At 38.3% G+C, this 19,030-nt stretch overlaps 1 protein-coding gene across 2 annotated transcripts in view; it reads left to right on the plus strand.

The window, feature by feature from the left end:
- Positions 1-264: 264 nt before the first annotated feature.
- SUZ12 (SUZ12 polycomb repressive complex 2 subunit) overlaps positions 265-19,030 on the plus strand; it is a 43,705-nt gene continuing 24,939 nt past the window's right edge. The window contains exons 1-5 of one of the 2 annotated variants that reach the window (XM_049859660.1): positions 265-782; positions 3,038-3,084; positions 3,177-3,241; positions 7,313-7,381; positions 18,808-18,857. In XM_049859660.1, coding sequence (XP_049715617.1) covers positions 509-782; positions 3,038-3,084; positions 3,177-3,241; positions 7,313-7,381; positions 18,808-18,857 — 505 coding nt within the window. In that variant the 5' untranslated portion in view covers positions 265-508. The remainder of the gene's footprint in view (positions 783-3,037; positions 3,085-3,176; positions 3,242-7,312; positions 7,382-18,807; positions 18,858-19,030) is intronic. The other variant, XM_049859661.1, reaches the window with a different exon arrangement.

Consider the following 19,030-nt stretch of genomic DNA (forward strand, 5'->3'; position numbering starts at 1 on the left):
TGGGTCCCTCTCTCCCCACAATGCACCGGGGCCAGCAGGAAGGCCGCTCCGACCCCTAATTTTCCCGCGAATTCAGTTCAAAGAGGCGGCCGGGCCCGCGATCGGCAGCGCGCACGGGCCAACCAAGCCGGGCCTCCTGGAGAAGCGCCTCCGCGTGACTGACGGGGGAATCCGCGGGCCAACGGGCTGGGCGGCCGGGCGGCGCGCGCTCCCGCCGTCCAATCAGAGCGCCGGGCCGGGGAAGTGGGCGGAGCGAGGCCAGGGTAGGGTGAGCGGCCTCCGGAGCCGAGCGGGGCTGTGAGGAGGAGACACTTTTTTTTTTTTTTTTTTTTTTTAACCTCCCTCCTTCCCTCCTCTCCTCCTCCCTTCCCTTCCCCTCTCCTCCCCTCTCTCCTCCTTCCCCCCTCGGTCCGCCGGAGCCTGCTGGGGCGAGCGGTTGGTATTGCAGGCGCTTACTCTCCGGGGCCGTCCGGCGGGTAGCTGGCGGGGGGAGGAGGCAGGAACCGCGATGGCGCCTCAGAAGCACGGCGGTGGGGGAGGGGGTGGCTCGGGGCCCAGCGCGGGGACCGGGGGAGGCGGCTTCGGGGGTTCGGCGGCGGTGGCGGCGGCGACGGCTTCGGGCGGCAAATCCGGCGGCGGGGGCTGTGGAGGCGGTGGCAGTTACTCGGCCTCCTCGTCCTCCTCCGCGGCGGCAGCGGCTGGGGCCGCGGTGTTACCGGTGAAGAAGCCGAAAATGGAGCACGTCCAGGCAGACCACGAGCTTTTCCTTCAGGCCTTTGAGAGTGAGTGTGTACGGGGCTTGGAGGGCAGGGATCTCCGCCTCTTCCAGCATTGGGGGGACGGGACACTCCTTTTGGGCCCCCCTTCCTCACTGGGAGCCCACTTGATGTGGGAGTGGACGGAGAAATCGAGGCGGGTGTATTCCCCCCTTCAGGGTTTGCGCCTTAAGGAGACTTGAAGTCTAGGGCCTTCGGGGGAGGTGAAATAGGGGGTCCGGGGCAGGTTCCTGACTCCCCGAAGGTCTACACGGGAGGTCAGGCAAAGTGGCCCCACGTTCCGAGCAGGCGGCTGTTAGGTGAGGTTTCAGTTGGAACAGAGGATGCAGGGAGATCCCAAAGACTAGTTCTTGTTTTTTTTCCTGCTCTAGAAGTGCAAGGGTTTCGGTTGTAGGTTTTCAGAAGCACAATTAAGCCTGTGAAGGGATCAGTGCAGTAAAGCCTGCCAAATTGTCATTAGTTTGAAATGCCTTCGCACTAACTTGGTGCCGCATATTAAAGTGACACCTTCCGATGCTTTAGGTCTTTCAGATTTATCAGCCCATTTTACGGGTACCGAAACTGAGACGGGGATCGTTTAAACGCCTTCTCTGGAGACAACTCCGGAATCAGCCCCTTTACTTGTCTTAATTCCGGACCGTTTTCTTTTGTCAATTTCGGTTTTTAAGGTCTGTTTCGGGAGCGAAACTGACTTAGTTGGAAAGGGGAGCACGGTGTCTGTGAAACAAACAATGGAACTTATAAAAAACATCATGACTGTAAATAAATCCTAACTGCTCTTTAATGAATGTTATATTCTCATTGTTTTCCTTTGGTACTTTTGAGCGGATGTTATAGTTTGGGTGGTCTTTAATAGCTAAATATCGTTTAGAAACTTGAATACACCCGGCCCTAGCACTGAATGTCTTTATTTACAATTTTCCCATGGCATATGTTAAAGGCATGGTATCAGCTGTGCTTGAAAGACGGATTACATTGTCTGCTACCCTTCTTTCCTTCTCTCTGGTTAGTGCTTCATGAAATTCTACTTGGAATTTTATAGAGGGAATTTCAGTTTTTATTGAAGTGAATATTGAACCTCCTTGAGAGAGAGATACACATTCTTATTATTAATTTACTTTCACAAATATTGAGATGCGTTAATTGGAAATATGGTGGAGAACTGTGACAATAAACATACATACTTCTAATCCTTTCTGAAAGACTCCGCCTCCTTTTAGTTTAATTAGAAATTAAAACTAATTGAAGACTAGGTGGGAATTTTGAAAATTCTTTCTAAATGTTGTGAGAAGACATCCTCCAGGAAAGTTTTAACTGTTTGCTTTCTGATGAATGCACCTTAACTGTCACTAAGAACTAAATCTGGTTACAAACTTAATTCTTCTCTAATATTGATCTTAGTTTCTGGGACATTTAAATGCTTAGTTACCGATATAGCTACTCATTTAGTTCATTCTGATACTCCTTTATTTAGAGGAATGTGATACTAAGAGTTCATTAATGTGACTGGTACTATGGTATATGTATATACAGTATTCTCCTGCCAAACCCAAAGTCCGTTCTAGCAAATTAAGTTTTAACTACTCAGCATTAAAAGATTGAGAATCTGTCAGTTGTTTTAAAAATATGTATTGAGGTAATACATGAACAAAACAGATAAAGATTGAAACTGTAGTTAAAACACTCATTGAGGGCTTTAGCTACAGTCAAGTTGTCTCTCTAAATGTCTTTAATATTGGCTTTTAACATATCTGTAATAGCATATCTAGGAAAAGTTTCATCCCATTTTGGCTGGTTCTTACTCAAATTCTTAAAATCAGGACATAAAAAGTGAAATTTGTATCCTGTTTGGCATCAAGTAAATAGTTTGTCTCCTGACTATCTCATTTCAGCTGCTTTTTGGAAGGAGATGGTTATAAATAGCTTAAATTAGTTAAACTTAACTGCTGCTGTTCTTCAATTCCGCACATGGACTAGTTTGAACAATAGGTACCTTAGAAATGCAAGGTTTAAGAGCAAGGTTGTACAGAACCTTGTATTTAAAATAAATGGAGGTAAATATTCTGAATGTATGTCAAAAATGGTATGTATTTTGATCTTATTGTACATATTAATTTTCTGGGTGTGATATTTAGCACATGATTTCCATAACAGGGGAACGGTTTATATTAGTGATAACACAGGATGGGTTGGTATTTTCCTGACAAGTTAAGTGATAAGTAAATTTAGATAATGTTTGGCTTTTGTTCCCTGTTACCTAGAACCAACACAGATCTATAGATTTCTTCGAACTCGAAATCTCATAGCGGTAAGTAATCAACCAAATTCACCCGTATAATTTTTTTTTTCTTAGAACTTCATTGTTGTTTAATTTTAATATTTTTAAAACTTTTTTTATAGCCAATATTTTTGCACAGAACTCTTACTTACATGTCTCATCGAAACTCCAGAACAAACATCAAAAGGTACATTTTATGAATCTTATTTCAAACTGATCAAAGAATGTTAAAGTTTTTAAGTACTATTTCTAATTAAAGATTAAATATGAAAACTGAGGTGGAAGAGTGACTGGTTGAATTAGTTGCAAAGGGATTTTTGATGCTACTGTTTTTGTAAATCCCAGTTTATTACCAAAATTTTTTCCTACTAGAAATTTCAGTAGTGAAATGAATGAAATTAATGTTTTTTTCTTATGCTGCGAGTATTTAACAGCATCTTGTATGTCTAAAAATGAAGAATTAGCTCTTGTAATGATAGGTTGAGAAAGTCTAATTTTTGATGATGGTTTACTGAAGGGGAAATACTTTCAAAGTCACTAGGATGAATGTTCTTAAAAAAGACTTAATCATCTGGTCTTAAAGTGGAGTCTGAAGGTATTGGTTAGAGCTTATATTTTGCTATGTAACTTTTACCACTTAATTATATGTAATAATATGGAATGCCAGTTTCTTGTCCTAGATGCAAGATTATATTTATTGAGCATATCAAATGAACAAGTTTAAATTTAAAGGAACGAGCTTTTTCTATTCAGTTTTGATGTTATTTTAGTCGTGGTAAAACCATTAAGGTATCTCGTAGACTAAAACTAAACTACTTTGGGAATTCCTATTGGTTATTAAGTAGGCATCACTTTTTCTATAGCAAGACATAGTTGAGCTTTGTAGATGTACCTAGGTGTATTTTGAAGGGTTGAGACGTTAAAACTTCCGACACCCTTTCTGAATCTAGAGAAAGAGCACTGCATTTACTAATGAGTGAAACTTGCCAAGCACCTAAATAACTAGGAAAGAGGCGATGAATTAGGCACGAGAATTAAATTCGTCAGCTCTTTACCTGCGTACTCCATTATTTGAACTATGCCAAGGATCAGCATAGATCTGTATAAAGGACCAGATAGTAAAAATATTTTAGGCTTTGTGGGGTAGGAGGCAAAATTGAGTGTTTTATGTAGGTACTTAAATAAAAAAAGAGAGAAGACAAATGTCCACACATTTTTTATTGACGAAATTCTAAATATAGTAATAAGTGAGTACGATTTTTTGTGATACAGACCTACTAGTAGGAGGTATGGGATTCCTTTTTTTTTTTTTGCATGATGGGTGGAAGAGAGACAACATTTTCCTTAGCTGGGTTTTAAATTTAGTGTTTCCTGTCATCTAATGGGGATCCTTGGTTGCCCTATGGTTAAGAGCTCAGCTGCTAACGAAAAGGTCAGCAGTTCAAATCCATCAGCTCCTCCTTGGAAATACCATGGGGCAGTTCTGTTCTGCCCTGTAGGGTCGCTATGAGTTGCATTCAGCTTGACAGCAGCGGGTTTGGTTTTTTTTCTTTAATGAATCGGATTGCAAATGTTAATCTGTAAAAATCATTCTTAGCTCGTGAGCGGTACAAGAACAGGTGGTAGGCCAGATTTGGACCCTGGGCCATAGTGTTCAGATCCCTGATCTATAATAATAATAATTTGACTTAGTAGTTAACGTTTTTCTTTCATTAGAAAGTGTTTTCAGTATGAAAGATAGTTGAGTTGTTATTTGTGATGCTGCATGATTTTAATTTTAAAAGTTATTTTAAAATAGGTTTGAGTTGATCTATAATTGGATTGAAAAAACTACTACTTAAAATCTAAGTTCATCATTTTCTTGTCATGTTTATTAGGCTATTTGTATCATTGTGGAATATATTTCTATTGTCCGCCAATGCGCAGAGGCATTTTTAAACCTTGGTAGTAGAAACTGATTTTCTTAATTATTGCCCTTCAGGTAATTTTAGCTTTGGGGAGTTTTGAAGCAGTTTACTAGCCAAGAAATATATAAATCCCACTTAGATTATGTCTGTACAAAAATGCAAAACAATCAGTTAATTCTTTTGTTATCTGGCTGGCCTATATGGTATAAGACTAATTTTTAACAAATTATACAACAACTTTTATCTTCAAATGGGTGACTTGGGAAGGTGGCACATTTAGCCCAGTGATTGCGCCTTTTATTTAAAATGGTTTTGGAACTCCTTTTTAGTATTACAACAGTATTATCCATTGTTGGAATAAACTTGAAGTCATATACTCAGTTGTATATAATAATTTGGTATATTGTTAAACTCACCTTATACTCTAGTCTCACTTCACAGAGGTATTAGAATTCTGTGGGCTAACACAACACTGACACAGTAGAAGTAACAGGTGAGAAGGGCGTCTTTTATTGAACCCATTTTACTAGATTTTGTGTGAGCTGTTCATGAACCCTCCCAAGAAAATTTCCTAAAATTGCTTGAATTTTTAAAACATTCTCCTTTTTGATGATGTTTTGCAGTGGTTAAGCACTGGACTGCCAACCTGAAGGTTGGTAGTTCAAACCCGCCAGCTGTTCCGCGGGAGAAAGATGTGGCAGTCCATAAAATTTACAGCCCTGGAAGCCCTGTGGGCCAGTTCTACTCTGTCCTGCAGGATCGCAATGGGTCAGAATCAACTCGACAGGAAAGAGTTTGATGATAAATGTTTCCCTTGTTAAATCAGAGAATAGCAGTACTTTTCTAAAGAAAAGAAATACTTGGTGTTAGGAGAGGGCCTGTGTTTGTGTAGTTGCTTATGGTATTTGTTTTTCCCTAAGGAAGGCTGGGTTGCCTTTATGATCTCATCTATTTCAGATGATTGTTAATATTCAATTCTCCTATGTACTTTTATGCACAGCTTCATAATGGTGGAATTTATAGTCTTGTCTTTCTTTCTACAAATAGAATTTCTTCTTAATCATTATAAAAATATCAACATTATTCTTAGAAGTTTCCAGTAACTTCACAGCCCTCCTTTATAGTACTTTTCATGTTTATACTGAAAAGTTCTTTGTAAATAGCCTAGAAGAATCCTGCGTTTTGCTTCTTTCTTCTCTCTTATCTGTGGAGATTGGAAATGCATTGCCATCCTTCATAAAGTACTTCCTACTATGCTCTGTTGGATGAAATTTTAATATTGACGTTTTTAGTAACTCTAAAGGTAAAGAGAGAAGCTTTTTTAAAAAAAGGTCTCATGTTAACAGAAGCTGTTCCCATTCACCTGAAACCTAGATTGTATCAATTCTGCTCTTCCTATCAGTATTGTACTGCAGTGTATTTACATTAACATTTCTTGCTGATAGTTTTAATTATAGGGGTTGATTTACAATAGCTGTTTTTGAGGAAGGAGCAAATGGTAATTTCTAGTATCTGTATTCAAGTTTTATAAAGTAGTAAGTTAATGTGGAATATATTAAGGTTTTAAAGTCCTAAATTTAAAGAGAGCATATTGGTATAAAGGAAAACATTTGTTTCCAATTAACGAATAATTCTTTTTCTTACACTTGTCAAGTTTAAAAGCTAATAATTTTATTATCTAATGGGCATGTCCCCTAACTTGAGAATCTTTTCATGGTAGTTACAACTGTCTCTTCAGTATGACCCATCATTTAACTTTAGGCTTTGCTAATAGTTTTTGAGAATGCCTTATGAACTTCATATATGTTTTATAGAAATCCATTTTTATGTGATGGTTCCAGTACATATTTGTCAGGTTACTTTATAGCGTATGAATGTTTTAAAATATACACAATTTGCATTTGTTTGACTCAGTTTAACAGATGCTTGAATACCTACCAAGTACAAGGCACCATGCCAAGCACTGCATAGTTTTCTTTGAAGAAAAGCAATCTCTGCCCTTCAGGAGCTTATCATCTAGTAGGAGAAATAAAATATTTATACAAGTTTCATATGTAGGAGACTAAATGACAAATATGAACCAAGTGCCACGTATGAGGAGAAATCACTCGGGGTTGGGAATAATTAGAGAAGGTTTCGTGGAAACCTTTGGAGTTTGAAGGCTTAGCTGCTTTACTTTAACGTACACTTTCTCAAAAGTATTCATTGTTATAGCTAACTGCCCATAATTTTTCTCACTAAAAATAATCAAAATCAGTTTTCCATCTTGCCTACTATAGTGACAATAAAGTATAATTTGTTTGCTTTTCCCAGTTGAGAAGTGATTATTTTTGTTTATCTGTTTTTTCCAGGAAAACATTTAAAGTTGATGATATGTTATCAAAAGTAGAGAAAATGAAAGGAGAGCAAGAATCTCATAGGTAAGATAACCTATCAGTTTACATTAAGTGATATAATTGAGGAAAGAGGAAAAATAACAGTGATCATTTCCCTAGTGATCACCTTGATATTATAAGGAGTTAGAATGAACCCTAGAACTCAGTTGGTCCAAACCTCTACACAGATCAGGATTTCCTTCTGCATCATCCCTGGCAGAGTCCTTAAGCCTCAGCTTGAATACCTCTGATGTCAGGGAACTTGCCTTTCATTACCAGTTCCTTGCATCTTGAATCAAAGTCTGTCGTTGTAACTCTGCAGTTGGTCTTATCCTACTGCAGAAATGAAGACTCACGTTTATGGTGTACTTACCATGTGCTAGGTGCTGTGGCAGGTGCTTCACAGCATCACATCTTTCCTAAGTAATCACCTTCACAAGAGAGAGACTGTCTTTTTATGTGTTTGTCCTTCTTCTCGTTTAAATCTTTTAAGTAAAATATTCTCAACTTGATTTTATAGTTGAAAAATGCTTCCTTACATGAAGTTTAGAAACTTGACCCTTTTGGACAGATTCAGCTTACTGTCTGTTTTGAAATATACACAGAGCTAATCTCTAAATCTTCCAGTTAGCCTAATATCTGTCTAATCTAGACACTATGCGCTTCCATTTGTTCTTTGATAAATATATATGTACTAAAGAAAGTTGAGGGCTGTTCTAAAGAAAAACAGGAACTTGGATGGTTTTTTGTTCATTCATTGACTACTTTTAGAGTGAATCCACAACTAAACACTAGATTTTAAAATGGAGTTGGAAAAATAGCCAAGATGGATTTCCCTTTAAGTTTTTAATCACATTTTGCCAATTTAGATTAGGATAAATACTGGATTAATGACACTTCGTTTATGCTTTCTCATTGTTTCAGTGACTGGTATAAGAATATATTTTTACAGTCATTTATATTTTAAGTATGGCTTTTGAATTAGGTGATTTTTTTTTAAATTGGAAATCACTGTTTTTACGTTTTGCGATCTTGTAGGACCAAAGTGTAATTTGTATTTCCATATCTAGGTGGTCCTCAACTAATAAGCTAAAAGCTAAGATTCCAAATCTTTATTTAGTCTACCTACTACTGCCCAAGAAGTACCTTAAAAGAGAAGATTGAGTATACTCCCAGTGGATATACATTCTGTTTTTGGCTTAAATTTTTATTCTAAATCCTTGTCTGGTTACCTCCCCAGACAGAGCTGTTGGGGTCCTCAGGGCCTTTTTACTTAAGGTATAAAGTATAGTCATCCTGCTTTAACCTCCCTCCTTTTTTTTTTCCTGACAACCTTACTAGTTTGCCCTCCATCCTTTTCAAGGCCCAAATGAGAAGAAAAAACTGAACGGAGAAGAAAACTTGACCCTTTTCTTCATCTTCTCCATCAGAGCTCTACCTTCATTGCTGCTAAACCCTATTACTGTCTCATGGTGACAACTGACTTTGATAAATATTACACATACCTTAGAGTGTGTGTTGTGAGGGAGGTAGATTATATTGGCCATTTCTCTCGACAAGCACTCTCCTAATATATTTTGTTCCTTTTAAACCAGTGGGCTTAATAGCTAGGCCAGTACTATAACAGGGATGTTGTTAACTAACTCACAGAAACATCAGACGGTTATGTAAAATTCCTGCTTGTAATTTTGCAAGGCAATTTTTTTGATCCTTAGGTCTACTTGGGATCAGTGAGTTGACCATTTCAGTACCCCAAGATCTTCTATGTATGCTTCAGTGTGTTGCTCCCAGAGGCACCAAAATGAATTGGGAAATCGCTTCATTTGAAGTTTACTCCAAGACCCTTTATTTTATTAAGTTACTACAGTGTATTTCTCCAACTGGGCGTTGTTCTAAAATAATCACACAGGGCTGTCAGAAAGTACCCTAAAGACCAATATATAATGCCAGCAGTATAAAACTTTGCTTGTAAATTCTGGTGTCAAATTCTTTAAGAGAAAATAAACTAAATCTTTGTTGTTGTAAGACATTAGTTGAAGTTAAAACCTTAAATCGTGTACAAAGATATCTTTCTTCCATTCTTTTTCTGTAGCATCTCAAACATAGAGATCTCATTCAGTTTGATTGGATCCTGGACCTGTTCAGCGGTTGTAGTTGGAGAGACTCTTTTAGCACTTTCAAAATTGTAGTATCTCCATTCCAAAGCCCAGTGTATTTCATTCCCCAGAGTTGTAGGGACAATACCAAGATATAAAACAAAATAATAGTGCTTAAGCCCCAAAATGAGAACAACCAAATGCCAGAACTAATTATGACATTTGTATTGACTTACAAAGTCAAATTCACAGCATTACTTGTGCAAAAGAAGCTGATATTCCAGGATCTTTTATGTCTTTCATAATCAAGATCTACAGTTGTCTTACTCGTCACAGGTAATTGTAGACATTTAATTAGGGGAAGCAGCTGATAGAAAAAAGGGAAAAACAGGACATTACATTGTTTTTATTTCTCTAAGATATGAGTTAATTCATGACAATAGACCAGAATTGTCATTTGTAACCTTAAAATTCCAGAATAAAGCCTACCATCTATGCACATTATTTCTTTTTCTTTTTTTGCAGAGTGCCTTCTGAAAACTGCAGAGCAATTACCAAATTTTAGAAATTCGTAGTGGTGGCACTTTTGGTCTCTGGGTTTTTCCTGCCTGATGTCTGTCTATTCTTGCCTTTTTGGTGTGGTTATATATATTTAAAACATCTTTGTTTTCTTTTTAGAATGTCTGATAAAATGCCTTAAATCCTTTTAAGCTTTTGTTTCTGGTACTCCAATTTAGAATTTATTGTGGGTTCTGACTAAGGACTATGGCTTATAGAATAAATTTCTCGCCTTTTTTTAGTTTTTCAACCTAGCAAGATCCCAAGTGTTTTGTGGGCTATCAATCCTACCAATTTTGGAACTCTGTTGTCATAACTCCCGACTTCTAAGGGCATCTGCACTGGCTGAAAGGCATCATGAAAAGATTTCCAAATTGGAGTTGCCACCAAAAGTGTTTCTCAGGGCCAAATGAGAAGCAGAATGTCTCCTCTCTTATTCCCCCATTTATGGCCCACTGTTAGTAGCTGGAGAAGTCCCTTCAAAAGATACCTGAACTGGAACTTTTACTAGGATAAATGTTAAAGCCTTTGCTCTTAGCAGGTTGACCAGGCAAAGTACCTTTCATGACTTGTTTTTCCACATTACAACGTAAGCTTTTGAATTTCTTAGGCGTTAGTAATCTGTCTTTTTTAAACATCCCCCTTTGTAAACAATGGGGTTTTTACGGGGTTGTAAACATCTTTTTGTACTATAATGAGACCTGAATCTACTTTTTTTTCTGAAATTCCGATTTCCTTTGCGTGTCATGTCCTAGGCACTCTACTAAGTCTTAGGAGATGTAATGGTGAGCAGAATGGATGAAGACTCTGCTTTTACGGAGCTTAGTATCTGGGGGGAGGGGACATAACCATATACTAAATATAATTATAAAATAGGTTCTTAAAGAAAATATAGGAGACCTATGTGTGTACAAAGCAGGAGAACCAACTCCTGTTGAAGGCGTTGGATTTGGGAACAGGGATAGGTCAGGCAAGGGTTCCCTGAAAAAATGACCTGAGATTTGAAAGATGAATATTGAAGTAAAATGGGGAGGGAAGTAGTGGCATCACTAGAGGGGTGCAGGGGGCGTGGACCGTACCTGCTGACACTGTCAGAGTGGGGATGACACCAAAATGTCTCCAGGTTTCTTGCTAGCAGCCAAGGTGCTGCTGGGGGAGGGGCTGCCAAGGCATCATCAGGATTGATGTCACCCGTCATCCAGTGCGGTCACTTGTCACCATCACTCCTCCACCACCTGCCAGTCACTAGGGTTGTTGTCACCCAGTGCAGTAACTCCTCACCACCACCTGCTTCACACACACACCTCTCTTAACCTCCCTCATCACCTGCCAGTCAGGGTGCTGGTGACTGGGCTGTGGTTCCCAACACTGGGTGGAGAGGAAGGTCTCTGCCTTGGCCACTGAGAGAGGGGAAGAGCTGCGGTGAGCCGCTGGAAGGGGCAGGGCCACGGGTACAGCTCTGGACCCGGATGGGAGCTGGGCCAGGCCACTCTGCCCACCTGGGGTGGGGGTTTTGCCATCCAGCCCTGCCTACCCTGAGGGACTGGAGGGGGTGACACCATAAGTTACTGCACTGGATGACACCAACCCTAGGGATGCCACTGGAGGGAGGGTGAGCCGGCAGATGATTCTAGGTAAAGGGAGTATAATGAGTCATTTGAGGAACTCAAAAGAGGTTTGAATGGCTGGCTAGAGTGAGGAGAGTGACATGAGATGAGGCTGGAGCATAAGGCTCTCACCAGAGAAAACTGCAGGCATTGTAGGCTATGTCAAGATGTCGGTCTTTATTCTAAGAAAGCCATTAAATTATTTTAAATAGAAGCATTGCATTAAAGGTTTTCCCCTGCCCTTCTCTTTTATAGATTGAGCGCATTTCTAAAACTTCAGGCAACTTAAGTTGGTCATATTTCTTTTCCATCTTAGTGAGATCTGAGTGTCATCCTTTTTTTCAACTTTCCGTCTTGACTATAAGTTTGAAATTATTTCCAAAGTGGCGTATTTTCACTTTTAAATTTTAGTTGTTTTTTCAGAACCTGGGCCATAAATTTTTTTTTCTTCTTAATACTGTGTTTTAGGTGAAAGTTTATGTAGTAAATTAGGTTTCTTTTTAGCAATTTTTATACAGATGGTTCCATGCCATTGATTATAATTTTTACACCGTGTCACCAGCATTGTCATTATTTCCATTCTGATTGTTCATTTTCCACTGATCTGGCTTCCCTTGCCTTCCTTGCCTTCTCATCTTTGCTTTTGGGTAATTGTTGACCGTTTGGTTAATTGTTTAAGGAAGCACATTTATCACAGGCAATATTGTTTAGAGACCAATAGTTATATCTTAGATGACCGCTTGCAAGCTTTTAAGACCCCAGATGCTTATCAAACTAGGATGTAGAAGATTATCTTTATGAACTATGTTTTCCCCTGAGACCATGGCCGCAAGCCTTTTGACCCGGTACGCCAGTCCCACGAGTTCTTCGGATATATCTAGGAAGTCTCCATAACTGGGCCCCTATGTGGTTTGTTTTACATGTGGATATATATGCACTGCATACAAGCTCACGTATACATATGCCTACAGGTACACCTATACATGCATGTGTATACTCACATATGCCTTCCTGTATACATGCATCCATCCATATCTACCTGCATAACAACACACAGTTTTTTTTTTTTTTTATTGTGCTTTAAGTGAAAGTTTACAAATCAAGTCAGGCTCTCATGCAAAAATCTATATACACCTTGCTGTATACTCCCAATTGCTCTCCCCTTAATGAGACAGCCCACTCCTTCCCTCCACTCTCTCTTTTCGTGTCTGTTCCGCCAGCTTCTGACCGCCTCTGCCCTCTCATTTCCCCTCCAGATAGGAGATGCCAACATAGTCTCAAGTGTCCACTTGTTCTAAGAAGCTCATTCTTCACCAGCGTCTTTCTGTCCCATTGTCCAGTCCAATCCCTGTCTGAAGAGTTGGCTTTGGGAATGGTTCCTGTATTGGGCTAACAGAAGGTCTGGGGGCCATGACCACTGGGGTCCTTCTAGTCTGAGTCAGACCATTAAGACAACACAGATGTTTTTTGGTGGTTTTTACTGTTGCAAAATTATATATGTTATAGCATTTACTAAAATTTCCACTTTTTCTTGTGTACTTCTTTGTGTCTTTGTTTACCTTGGTCATGTTATGCTGACTTCGCCCATATTTGGGATTGCCTTTCTGATCATTAAAAGTAACAAGTGTCTCCTATCTAGAAAGTGATTCCCCCTCCTTCTCTCTCCCATCCCTGGTAACCATCAAAGAACTTTCTGTGTATATACCTATTCTTGATTTTTTATAATAGTGGGACCATAAAATATTTGTCTTTTGTGATTGACTTGTTTTATTCAATATAATGTCCTCCAGATTTATCTATGTTATAAGATGTTTTGTGGGCTCCTTATTATTTAGAGTTGTGTAGTACATAAATTTCATTTTATATATCTGTTCCTGAAGCTGCCTTGTCAGTTGCCACTGAGCATATCTGATTATCAAAGCAGAGTGTTCCAAAACAAACTTAAAAAAAATTCTTTCCTTCTTATACAATCTCTAGATTTGTAATAATCCCTTTGTTTACTGTACTTATGGAAGGTGATTCATTTAGAAGTAATGGACCCACATGAGACTAAATGGGCAGCTCCTATCCGGAGGCAAGATGAGAAGGCAAAAAGGGAAGGGAGCTGGTTGAATGGATGTAGGAAACCCGGGACGGAAAGCGGGGAGTGTGCTGTCACATTATAAGGATTACAAGTAATGTTATATAACAATATATGTATAAATTTGTGTATGAGAAATTAACTTGAGCTGTGAACTTTGACCCAGAGCACAATAAAAAGAAAAAAAAGTACCCTATCCTCCCATACACGTGCATACCAATTCAAGTTTATCTTCTCACTACCAAGTGTTCCCATATTTATGTCTGAACCCCGTATTTTTGAGACCCTGGATGCCAAATAATGGACTTGATGTAGTCAATGATTGCTCAGCTTTATACTTCTCAGGATTAAATATGTAAGAAAAGTTGAGTAGCTAGCATCTTAGTAGTGCAAATGCCAAATAACATAAAAATAGACTTGTCCTGTTTTGATTATAGCCATGACCCTAGAAATGAAATCTTAAAACACCTGCAGCTATCAGGTTAATGTGTATAAATTAGAGGCACTAATCTTGGTCTCTTTCTAGCATAAAAATTTTGGTCTCTTTATAGAATCTGGTTATCCTTAAAATTTGGGGTTCCTACATGAATCTTGTTTCAAAATGTTAGTCCCTTATGAACTTAACCTCACTGTATGGACTGCTTCAGACCTGTCAGATGTTTGTGCTTAGAATCTAGTGTCCCAGAATTTCAAATTCCCCATCTAGTTTCCTGTTGCCATATTGCTTGTTTCCTGAGGAGATATGAAGAGGGGACAGGTAGGTGAACCAAATCCTTATATCTTACCTGATCATGTAAGCTGGATCCTGTGCAGCCTAAGACAAATAGGCCTGACCAACTTTACATGTTTATTTTCTTTCCCTTCCTCTGATCCAGCTTAACCAATTAAAATGTGGACACAATAGCCATAAGAGAGGGAAGAGAGTGAATCAGGAAGGGAAAGAAAACTTTGCCCTCTTTGCTCAGATGAAGTTGCCCAAGGAAGGATTCACCTGAACCTCATTTCAAAATATTCTGGGTGCATATCAGAGTGTTTACTTTTAGTGGGGCAATAGAGGTTGCTCATAGCAAGCAGCATTCCCAAAGTTAGTTTTTAAGTTTGTTAATTGAAAATTTATAGTTCCATTTTTAAAGGAAACAATGTTGTAATGTTGGTTGAATGTGCGGGCTATCTATTTTAACACATGACATAACCATTTAAACCAGTGTCTCAGGCTGTCCGTGTTGAAGGGATTGTTTTCTTTTTTTAAATTTGTTTTTCATTTCCAGTGTTTTTCAGAGTGATACTTTTGTAAATACACTTATCATATGATTGGATATATGGCGCTGTTCAGTTACTATAAAAGTTTTTTAAAGTCGTATTCTCAATTTTTACTTTTTATTTATTTTGTGGAATGGTAACAGTTTGCCTAATGACATCAGTCTGCAGACCACGTTTTGAGTAACATTGCTTTAAAATATTTTCTGGAGTAGATGAATGCAAGGTAATGTTTGTGACCTTTCAGAGTTGGAGTTTAGAATCAAATTTCCCATAAAAGCAGAGTAAATAATCTATTAGTACTACAGTACAGGTAGTCCCTGACTTATGGGCTTCCAGTCCGATGACTTTGTCACAAGTCAGTTCTAACATTAAGTACTGCCTTACATTATCAGTGTCTTTATGCACCTGGTCTTTGGGGGTTGGAAACATTACATATAAACTTAAAAACATGACATCAGCAAATTACGCACTGCAACATTGTATGTAGTATGTATTACTAATGATGTCCAAAAAAAAAAGCAGGCGGTTTTAAGTGCAGTTCATCGTAGCTCATTGTAAATTGAGGACTACCTGTATAATGGGCTATGATCCTTGCCCTTAAAGAGTTTATTACTCTAGGAGGACGTCATTATCCTTATGAAAAGCGTTTTTGCCTTTCTGTAAGACACTGCTAGGAACAGTAATGTAGTAGTTTTGGCTACATACGGGTTTTTACCTTATCTTTGAGAAAGAATGTGTATGAAAAAATAGTGCCAAAGAAGTGGTAAATTTAAGTGTTTATAAAGTTAAGAGGTGATCTAGTAAGCCTTTGGGTGATTGGAGGTGGCGTTTTTGTAGAAGCTGGAGAGAGTACTTTGCTGAATACTATGTTATTTTATGCAAGCCTCACAATCTTGAGAGAGGTAATATTCTAATTTTATAGTATCAGGTCACAGCTAATAACTGGAGCCAGAATTCTATTTTTCTACGTAAGAATTTAGTGGAGATAAAAATATTGTAGATGACTAGACAAACATTTGACAGTGGGGACTCCTAGAAAATTTGGAGAAAGGGATGAGATGATACATACCAAATGGTGTTTAGTTAGAGCAACTAATAATAGTATAGATTGGTGGTGACTAATGGATTATGTTCTAACGTGGAAATTTTAGAATATTCCTCTCTGTCTTCCTTTTACGTTTTGGAGTTTAGCTGATTTTGATTTGTAAGGTGACATTTACGAAACTATTTTTATAGGAAAATGCTAGCAGTCTTTTTAGTAAAATGGCATATAAATTTTTCAGATGGCTGATGTGCTTTTTAAAAATCAACTTTGAGTATAACTAACATACAATAAAATGCACCCATCTTAATTATATAATTTGAGTTTTGACAAACGTATGCACTTGTAACTGTCACCACAGTCGAGAACATTTCCTTCACCTTGAAAATTTCCTTTGTGCTCCTTTGCAGTCAGTCCTCCTAACGTACTTTTTAAAGATTAGAGTATGATTTACATATGGTCAGATTCATTCTTTTTGGTGTACGGTTCTGAGTTTTCAAAACACATACAATCAGGTAACCACCACTGCGGTCAAGGTAAAGAACCCCTGAATTAACTTGTGCCCCATTTATATAAGTCAGCCCTTCCTTCCTCCTATTCTTGATATACTTTTAAAATGAATTTGATTCATATCAGAAAGTAATGTAAAATCATTTATACTATATGAATTACCTGTTTTTAGGAATCCCATTGCATGGTATTTTTATTTTTCTTGATGTTGTTGTTCAGTGCCAGTTAGTCAGTTCTGACTCATAGCGACCCTGTGTACGACAGAACGCAACACTGCTAGGTCCCGCGCCATCCTCACAGACATTGTTATGTTTAAGCCCATTGTTGCAGCCACTGTGTCAATCCATCTCACTGGGGGTCTTCCTCTTTTTCATTGACCCTCTCCTTTACCAAGCATGATGTCCTTCTCCAGGGACTGATCCCTCCTGACAACGTGTCCAAAGTATGTGAGACGTAGTCTCGCCATCCTTGATTCTAAGGAGCATCCTGGTTGTACTTCTTCCAAGACAGATTTGTTCTTTTGGCAGTCCACGGTATATTCAGTATTCTTCTCCAGCACGATTCAAAGGCGTCGATGATTCTTTGGTCTTCTTTATTCATCATCCAGCTTTCACATGCATAGGAGGTGATTGAAAGCACCGAGGCTTGGGTCAGGCACACCTTAGTCTTCAAGGTGATATCTTTGCTTTTCAACACTCTAAGGAGGTCTTTTGCAGCAGATTTGCCCAATGCAATGCATCTTTTGATTTCTTGACTGCTGCGTCCATGGGTGTTGATTGTGGATCCAAGTAAAATGAAATCCTGGACAACTTCAGTCTTCACTGTTTATCTGGATGTTGCTTACCAGTCCAGTTGTGAGGACTTTTGTTTTCTTTATGTTGAGGTGTAACCCATACTGAAGGCTGTGGTCTTTGATCTTTATCAGGAAGTGCTTCAGGTTTCTCTTAGCTTTCAGCAAGCAAGGTTGTGTCAGCTGCATAAGGCAGGTTGTTAATGAGTCTTCCTCCAATCCTGATGGAAAAACCACTTGCTTTTTATTTCTCTATCATAGAAAAAGAGGCGCCCTGGGTTAAGTTACATGCCTAACTTCTTTATAATATGTCCTCATTTCCAATCACTTCTTGATCCTAACACTCTCTTGCCTCATCTTTCCCTCTGATTATAAAAATATCTGAATTGTCACTATCACCTAAAAATAAAAAGCAAACATTCCCTTTACTGATCCTTATTGTGCTTTAACCATTCCTTCTTTTGAGTAGTAAAATTTTTGAGTAAGAGATCATTACTGTTCCCCATTTCCTCACCATCTCTTCTCTGTAAAACCAGTTGCTGTCATTTCTAGCTCATGGTGACCGTATGTATGTCAGTAGAACTGTGTTCCATAGAGTTTTCAGTGGCTAATTTTACAGAAGTAGATCACCAGGCTTTTCTCTCGAGGCTCCTTTGGGTGGACTCAAACCTCCAGCCTTTCTGTTAGCAGCTGAGCACATTAACCGTTTACACCACCCAGGGACTCCTTCTGTTCTCTGTAGCAGACAATAATCTGGCCTGTATCACACCACAGACACTGTGTCTAGGAAAGTTATGAATGGCTGCTGATCAACACATACCTTGCTCTCTTGCAGTGTAAAGACACTATAAAAGCCTGTTGATATTTGTTTATTCTGTTCCATCTTAATAGTTTTTTCAGTGTTAGTAGGTGTTATTCAAATCGAAAGGATCATTGTAGTTCATGTGTTGGTTCCTTTTGCATAATTATTAAAACTAAAAGTGTAAATGACACATTGAGTAGCTAAATTACAAATATACACCAGATTAGTAATTATGTATTTCATCCCTAATTTAAGTATAAGGTAAAGGTTTTGTATCATTTGTTAGGAAGATTGAATTTCCATAGATTTAAAATATTGAAACATTTCAAACACATTTGCATGGATTCAGCTGCCCTTATAAAAATTTCCTTTTGAGAGGTGGTAAGGGAAACCTATCCCTATTTCATAGGCAAGACACTAAAGCACAGTAAATTATCTTGCCTCTCATTCATTAATTGTTAATCTGTTTTTTTCTGTTTTACTCCTGATGTTTCTGTATTTTGTTTTTATTTTGTGGGTTATATGTATTTTTAGGTGTATAGACATTGTCTTTTGGTTGTCAAACTTAATAAGAAAAACATGGAGTTGTGGGCCTAAACAGTAGTCAAGAATGAGAAAATCAAATATAAATTAGCTGAAGTAATTTTTATTTCAATGTTATACTTTTAAAGTCCAGGCTGTTTTATTACAGAACATTAAATTGATACTTTTGTTTGTTTTGTTTAGCTTGTCAGCTCATCTGCAGCTTACATTTACTGGCTTCTTCCACAAAAATGGTATGTACTTTAAAATTATATCAGTCACTGAATTGTACGTGTGGAAATTGTAGAATTGGTGAAGGTTTTGTTGTATCTTTTCACCACAAAAATAATAATAATAAAAGTAAATACATCACCATTCTAACAGCGAAATACCTGTGTGGATATAAAAAACAAAAACCAAAACATTT

This window comes from Elephas maximus, chromosome 19 (assembly GCF_024166365.1).
Source record: "Elephas maximus indicus isolate mEleMax1 chromosome 19, mEleMax1 primary haplotype, whole genome shotgun sequence".
Classification (NCBI taxonomy): Eukaryota; Metazoa; Chordata; class Mammalia; order Proboscidea; family Elephantidae; genus Elephas; species Elephas maximus.